General features: G+C 42.5%; 1 protein-coding gene across 1 annotated transcript in view; it reads left to right on the forward strand.

The window, feature by feature from the left end:
* Positions 1-8232, forward strand: part of DDX43 (DEAD-box helicase 43) — a 22878-nt gene that overhangs the window by 9900 nt on the left and 4746 nt on the right. Inside the window, exons 5-11 of the mRNA XM_003789685.1 lie at positions 1429-1510; positions 2302-2458; positions 2937-3055; positions 3869-3979; positions 4309-4450; positions 5611-5711; positions 7869-7956. Coding sequence (XP_003789733.1) covers positions 1429-1510; positions 2302-2458; positions 2937-3055; positions 3869-3979; positions 4309-4450; positions 5611-5711; positions 7869-7956 — 800 coding nt within the window. The remainder of the gene's footprint in view (positions 1-1428; positions 1511-2301; positions 2459-2936; positions 3056-3868; positions 3980-4308; positions 4451-5610; positions 5712-7868; positions 7957-8232) is intronic.

Raw genomic sequence — 8232 nt, forward strand, 5'->3', positions numbered from 1 at the left:
CTTGAGCCCAGGAGTTGGAGGTTGCTGTGAGCTGTGATGCCATGGCACTCTACCCAGGGGGACAGCTTGAGGCTCTGTCTCAAAATAAATAAATAAATAATAAATAAAATTAAAAAACCATTGTACTAAATGTGAGCTAAACATTAACAGTGATGAAGGCCACTCGGTTGGTCAGCATCTCTACAGATTAAGTTTCTAGTACTGCCTTGACTATATGATATGAGTTGGAGATTTGGGATAGGAGACCAGGGAAAGAATTTGGAATATGGAACAACTATAAGAGACATTTAAGAAATGTAGCACCAAAGAGCTGGATTCGGTGACTCACCCCTGAAATCCTCAAAGGTTAGGAGGACAAGGCAGGAAAATGGCTTTGACCCAGGCAGTTAGGAATATAGCAATAATCCTGATACTGCACTCTAGCCTGGGCAACAGAGCTCTCTTAAAAAAATGTAGTTTCGGGCGGCACCTATGGCTCAGTGAGTAGGGCGCTGGCCCCATGTACCGAGGGTGGCAGGTTCAAACCTGGCCCTGGCCAAACTGCAACAACAACACCAACAACAAAATAGCCAGGCATTGTGGCAGGCGCCTATAGTTCCAGCTACTCAGGAGACTGAGGCAAGAGAATCACCTAAGCTCAAGAGCTGGAGGTTGCTGTGAGCTGTGATGTTACGGCACTCTACCGAGGGTGACAAAGTGAAACTCTGTCTCTTTTTAAAAAAGAATGTAGTTTCATCCTTCTCTGCATCTGCAAAAGAAAAATAGGCGTGGTGGCTCAGGTTTATAATTCCTAGCACTGTGGAAGGCTGGGGCAGGTGGATCACTTTAGCTCAGGAGTTCAAGACCAGCCTGAGCAAGAGAATAGACCTCATTTCCCCTAAAAATGGGAAAAACTAGTTGGGTGTAGTATGGGGTACCTGTAGTCCCACCTACTCAGGGGGCTGAGGCAGGATGATCACTTGAGCCCAAGACTTTGAGATTGCTGTGAGCTCTGGTGCCAAGGCACTCTACCCAGGGCAACAAAGTAAGACTGTCTCAAAAAAAAAAAAATGTAGTTTCAGAGAGTACATCAAGGATATAAATTTAATTCCTAAAAAGTAATGGGAAAGACATTCAAAGAAAGATGAACTCAAACTAAGAATTATGTTTGCTAGCAGACTCCTGAATCGTGCTTTCATGTCTTGTAAGGCACGTTCTCTTTGACTTTAAACTTGATTATTAAAAGATCCCTCTCTTGGGTAAAAAGGTAATTGAAACACAAACCAATAAAGGAGATCTCTCAGGCAGGCATAAATAAGGCTACAAAAATAGAATTGTCTAAAACTGCATTCATGGTAAATATATTTTAGTTTGATTTCCACAGCTTTCACTAAGTGTTAATGAAATATAGATTCTTTTATTAAAGTGTGGATTTCATCATTTTCCCAGACTTACCTCCTATTGAGAAAAACTTTTACAAAGAGTCAACAACAACAAGTTCAATGACACAAGTGGAAGTAGACAGTTGGAGGTGGGTGGTTTTATTACCTTATTGCGTGAGTTTTTATATAGCTAGTAATATTTGCTTTATAGGCAAAGATGTGAAATGGTTACATTTTGGGGATTGTACCTTCCATATTCAATATGAAAACTTTGTTGCATCCTACATGATATATATTATAGCATGGCTGTCCAATTAAATTTCCTGCAGTGATGAAAAATGGTCTGTACATATGTATATGTATGTCTGTCTAAAGGAGAAACCATCATGTAACTACTGAACACTTAAAATGTGGGTCACATAGCTGAGCAACTGAATACATAGTTGAGAATTTTTTTTTTTAAGAGACAAGAGTCTTACTTTGTCGCCCTCAGTAGAGTGCCATGGCATCACAGCTCACAGCAACCTCCAGCTCTTGGGCTTAGGCGATTCTTTTGCCTCAGCCTCCCGAGTAGCTGGGACTACAGGTGCCCACCACAATGCCTGGCTACTTTTTTTATTTTTGTTGGATTTAGGCTGGGGCTGGACTCCAACCTGCCACCTCGGTATATGGGGTTAGCGCCCTACTCACTGAGCCATAGGCACCACCCATAGTTGAGAATTGAAAAAAATTTTCCTGATACAGGTCCTTAACACCAAGTCTGGTTTTGATTTAAGAAGTATATGATTTTTCAGGCTTCACGCTGCAATTTCCCTAACAGGTAGGATTTTATCAGTTGTAGTTGAATTTCTAGATAGCTCTTAAATTGATTTTGGAAATTTCATTCTTGGGGAGTAAAGTGACCAAAGCCACTAATCGTTGTTTTACTTTTTCTTTAAAGGAAAGAAAATTTTAATATAGTATGTGATGATTTGAAAGAAGGTGAAAAGCGTCCAATCCCTAATCCGACCTGTGCATTTGCAGATGCCTTTCAATGTTATCCTGAAATTATGGAAAACATTAAAAAGGCAGGTTTTCAAATGCCAACACCTATTCAAGTAAGTATTCCATAATAGTAATATTTCACTGAATAATGTTTCCCCCCCCAAAACAATGGTACCTGATTGTTAGAAGTTAAATCACCAGGGGGAACTCTTTCCCCCAGCCCTCCCACCCTCTGAGACAGAGTCTCACTATGTTGCCCTTGGTAGGGTGCTCACAGCAACCTCAAACTCTTGCCTCAGCCTCCCAAGTAACTGGAACTATAGGCGCCCACCACAACACCTGGCTATTTTTGTTGTTGCAGTTGTTTAGCTGGCCTGGGCCAGGTTTAAACCCACCACCCCAGGTATATGTGGCTGATGCCATAACCACTGTGCGCTATGGGTGCCGAGCCACCAGGAGGAACTCTTATTAGCACCCCTCTTAGCCCTCTCCTCCAGCCCTCAAAAAAATCTTTGAAAGATTAGAACTGGGAAAGGAGGAATTGTTAGCACAAAGAGATAATTTTTGTTTTAATGTTTAATTCTATTTCAGTCACAATCTTGGCCAATAGTTTTACAAGGAATAGACCTTATAGGAGTAGCCCAAACAGGAACCGGCAAGACGCTGTCTTATTTAATGCCTGGATTTATTCATCTAGATGGTCAACCAAAGTAAGAATTCCCATGGCATTTCATAGACTGGACACCAAAAATGTAATTAAAGTATCTTTTTTTTTTTAATTTTTTATAGAGACAGTGTCTCAATTTATCGCCCTTAGTAGAGTGCTATGGTATCACAGCTCACAGCAACCTCCAACTCCTGGGCTTAAGGTGATTCTCTTGCCTCGGCTCCCAAGTAGCTGGGACTATAAACGCCCACCACAATACCTGGCTATTTTTTGGTTGTAGTTGTCATTGTTGTTTGGCAGGCTCAGGCTGGATTCAAATCCACCAGCTGTGGTGTATGTGGCTGGTGCCCTAGCCGCTGAGCTACAGGCGCTGAGCCTTTTTTTTTTTTAAATTGAGACAGTGTCTCACTTTGTGTCACCCTTGGTAGACTGCTGTGGTATCATAGCTCACAGCAACCTCAAACTCTTGGGCTCAAGCTATTCTCTTGGCCTCAGCCTCCCAAGTACCTGGGACTACAGGTGCCTGCCACAACGCCCAGCTATTTTTTTTTTTAGCAGGCCGGGCTGGTTTTGAACCCACCAGCTCTGGTGCATGTCGCCAGCACCCTACCCACTGGGCTATGGATGCCGCCTAGCATTCTAGATTGTATCAGTACATTGTTAAGTGTGTGGGTCATAATTAGTAGCAGTATGCTGTGGGAACTTTTAATCACACACCCTTTCAGAAAAGGTGTAAATGTGTCTGTGACTATGTCTAACTTCAATACTCTTTAAAAATCTTGAAAGTTCTGAGTGAACGTAACATACATATGAGACAGATACCGTAATCTAATGTTAATCTGCTCTCTCTCCAAAGAGTTGGAGGAAAAAGGAACAGACCTGGCATGTTAGTGCTTACACCAACTCGTGAATTAGCTATTCAAGTGGAAGCTGAATGTTCTAAATATTCATATAAAGGTCTTAGGAGGTAAGTTGCTTTTTGGCCATTCCTTTACTCCTTTAGTATTTTAAGTTTTATATGTCTTCTCCATTATTTTTCACACATTTAGAGACTCAATGGCTCAACATGGGTCGGGTATTAGTTCCTGATTTAACTAACTATAGCCTGGGTAAAAGGGACAAGTACAGGAGTGGCTCTTTAGGACACACCACTGTCGGCTGATGGGTGTGCATAGTCCTCAGAAACTGGCAGGATTAGGTTGGTTGGAATGTTTAGTTATGATGAGATACTCTTGGCTAAACGTGAACCTCTGGATTTTTTCCCTTTGTTTATTTTGGGGTTTTTTTTTCTTAAAGCGTCTGTGTATATGGTGGTGGAGATAGAGACCGGCAAATAGAAGACCTTAGAAAAGGTGTAGATGTCATCATTGCAACACCTGGAAGGCTAAATGACCTGCAGATGAATAACTTTGTCAACTTGAAAAGTGTAACGTACTTGGTAATCATGGAGGCAGGCTTCGGGATGCTGGGAGGAAAAAGAGCTGAACTGTATATTTTTTTCTCTCTCTCTTTTTTTTTTTTCCAGTTTTTGGCCAGGGCTGGGTTTGAACCTGCCACCTCCGGCATATGGGGCTGGTGCCCTGCCTCTTTGAGCCATAGGCGCCACCTCTTGCTCTTTTTTAAATTTCAGATTAATGAAGGTACAAATTATTAGTTTATATAATTTACACATGACAGGTAAAAGTCAGAGGGTTTTTTTGTGGGGGGAGACAGAGCCTCAAGCTGTCCCCCTGGGTAGAGTGCCATGGCATCACAGCTCACAGAAACCTCCAACTCCTGGGCTCAAGTGAATCTCCTGCCTCAGCCTCCCAAGTAGCTGGGACCACAGGCGCCCGCCACAACGCCTGGCCATTTTTTGGTTGCAGCCATCATTGTTGTTTGGCGGGCCTGGGCTGGGGATTCGAACCCGCCACCTTAGGTGTATGTGGCTGGCATCTTAGCCGCTTGAGCCACAGGCACCAAGCCAAAATACAGAGTTGTAGTTGTGTCTTACACCCAGGGAGTGTGCCCTGTATCCATGCTTGGTAACCATTATGTGGGAAGCTACTGAACCCTGCTCTTTTTTTTTTTTTTTTTTTTGTAGAGACAGAGTTTCACTTTGTTGCCCTCAGTAGATGCTGTGGCGTCACACAGCTTACAGCAACCTCTAACTCCTGGGCTTAGACAATTCTCTTGCCTCAGCCTCCCGAGTAGCTGGAACTATAGGCACCCGCCACAATGCCCGGCTATTTCTGTTGTTACAGTTGTCACTTTTGGCTGGCCCCAGGCCGGGTTTGAACTCACCAGCCTGGGTGTATGTGGGTGTACTGAGCTATGGGCGCCGCCCTGCAGATGGCTTTGTTAATCTAACCACTGTGGAGAAATTAAAGCAATGAGTGGATAATAAGGGAAACTGCTATTTCCATTTTCTACTTAAAAACAAAGCATATTGGGCAGCACCTGTGGCTCAGAGGAGTAAGGCGCCGGCCCCATATGCCAGAGGTGGCGGGTTCAAACTCAGCCCCAGCCAAAAATAAAATAAAATAAAAAAATAAACAAAGCATATCATTTAGCTGCCTCCCATGTCTAATCTAGCTGCATTATTCATTATTGATGTAGGTTTTAGATGAAGCAGACAAGATGCTGGACATGGGATTTGAACCTCAGATAATGAAGATTTTGTTAGATGTGCGCCCAGACAGGCAGACTATTATGACGAGGTAGGTATATGCCTGATAACTGTGTAAAATAGTGGGATAGAATCGCATTGTGTTTGGTTAAAAATATTTTTTGAGATCATTAGGTCACAAATATCATATTATCACTTAGTTTGGTAACTAAACATAGTTGTAAGCTTTATTTGTGACTGTTGGGTTTCCTAAGTTGCAGATGGAGATTTCTGTAGAAACATTACTCAAAGATCTCACATTTAAATAAAAGATCATGGCTCGGCACCTGTAGCTCAAGCAGCTAAGGCACCAGCCACATAACAGCAGAGCTGGTGGGTTTGAATCCAGCCCAGGCCTGCCAAACAACAATGACAACTACAACCAAAAAATAGCCAGGCATTGTGGCAGGCACCTTTAGTCCCAGCTACCTGGGAGTCTGAGGCAAGATAATCACTTAAGCCCAAGAGTTGGAGGTTGCTGTGAGGTGTGACGCCATGGCACTATATCCAAGGCAATAGCTTGAGACTCTGTCTCAAAAATAATAATAATAAATAAAAGATCACCGGTTGTTGTAAGTAGACTTTGGTTGAATTGAATACTTTTTCCCATGATAAAACAGGAAGCAGGGCGGTGCCTGTGGCTTAGTGAGTAGGGCACTGGCCCCATATACTGAGGGTGGCGTTCTAAACTTGGCCCTGGCCAAACTTCAACAAAAAAATAGCCAGGCGTTGTGGCAGGCGCCTGTAGTCCCAGCTACTTGGGAGGCTGAGGCAACAGAATGGCTTAAGCCCAAAAGCTGGAGGTTGCTGTGAGCTGTGACGCTATGGCACTCTACTGAGGGCAACAAAGTGAGGCTCTGTCTCAAAAAAAACAAAACTGAGGAAGCAATGATTGTTTGAATGCAGAGTGATTTGTAAAGACCAGTTTCTCCTGGCCTCATATCCTTTTTCATTATTAATAATAGCATATAATTGAGGAAATAACTGAATCCCAGTATATTTATATTTAACATGGGGTATACTGAATTACACACCACTTTGTTTCCCATTTCAAGAAAAGTGAAGCTGGACTTCATTGCAGTTACTGTTAATGGTATAAAAAGTGGTGACTTTTTTTTTTGTCTTTTGAGCCAGAGCCTCAAGCTGTCCCCCCTGGGTAGAGTACTGTGGCATCACTGCTCACAGCAACCTCCAACTCCTGGGCTCAAGCAAGTCTCCTGCCTCTGACACTCCCAAGTAGCTGGGACCACAGGTGCCCGCCACAACGCCAGGCTATTTTTTGGTTGCAGCTGTCATTGTTTGGCGGGCTCGAGCTGGATTCGAACCCACCACCTTAGGTGTACGTGGCTGGCATCTTAGCCAGTTGAGCCACAGGCACCGAGCCAAAAGTGGTGACTCTCATTATTTCATAAGTGGTTGGAGAAACATTTAAATTTCCATATCCTTTCATTGGTATATTTAAAAAGATTATTATTTGGCATAAGCATTTGGTTTTGCCTACTGACATGGTCTGAAAAAAACTTGAGTTTGGGGATTTTTTTGTTTTATAAGGTCCAAGAGAAAACTAACCTAAGACTAATTTCATTTACCTTATTCTAGGCTAGAATTTAATTGAAGTTATTGTAGGTTTCCTTCACCTTTGGTTTAAAGAACTATTAAACCTATTGAAAGATTTCATCTAGCCAGCCACGGTGGCTCACGCCTGTAATCCCAACACTGTGGGAGGCTAAAGAGGGAGAATCGCTGGAGCTCAGGAGTTCAAGAGGGAAAGTGAGACCCCAACTCATGAAAAAAATGGCAACACCCAGCTGGGCGCCATGGCGAGCACCTGTAATCCCAGCGGCTTCCAGAGGCTGAGGCAGCGGGATGCCCACAAGCCAGGAGTCTGAGGTTGCAGTGAACTACCAAGCCACTGCACTTTGCTCAGGGGCACAGGGTGGGACTCTGTCTCCACAAAAGAAAAAAAAAGGAAAGAAAAAATAAGTAAAGAAATAAAATTTAAAAACCAATAAAGAAAAAACAAAAAACAAAGATTTCATCTAGTAGCTTTCCTATAGTTGAATAATTTTTAGTTGGATCTGCCTTACTTAATAAAAAGATAGAAAATACTGAATGTGTCTTTCATGAGTGACTTCGTTCATGGTGCTCAAGCAAACAGTAACGTTGCTTTCCACTAACTCTTCAGTGTTTGTGTATCTTGTATTTCCAGTGCAACTTGGCCATATGCTGTTAGGCGACTTGCACAGTCCTATTTGAAAGAACCAATGATTGTCTACGTTGGGACATTGGATCTCGTTGTAAGCTTGTTTATTACTGTTTTTATACATTTCTTATGAAAATTTTAAACAACTAATTTGACCTATCATCTCTGCTGTCATCTCTGCCAATTTTAGAGCAATTCCCAGGTACATATAATTATATCTGTAAATATTTCAGCTTATGTCTAAGAGATTAGTTTTAACATGCTTACAGTACTAATTTGTCACATTTAAAATTTCAATAATCTGTTAAACATGGGAGGCGCCTGTGGCTCAGTGAGTAAGGCGCTGGCCCCATATACCGAGGGTGGCGGG

This window comes from Otolemur garnettii, unplaced genomic scaffold (genome assembly GCF_000181295.1).
Source record: "Otolemur garnettii isolate 467f Iridium unplaced genomic scaffold, OtoGar3 scaffold00035, whole genome shotgun sequence".
NCBI lineage: Eukaryota > Metazoa > Chordata > Mammalia > Primates > Galagidae > Otolemur > Otolemur garnettii.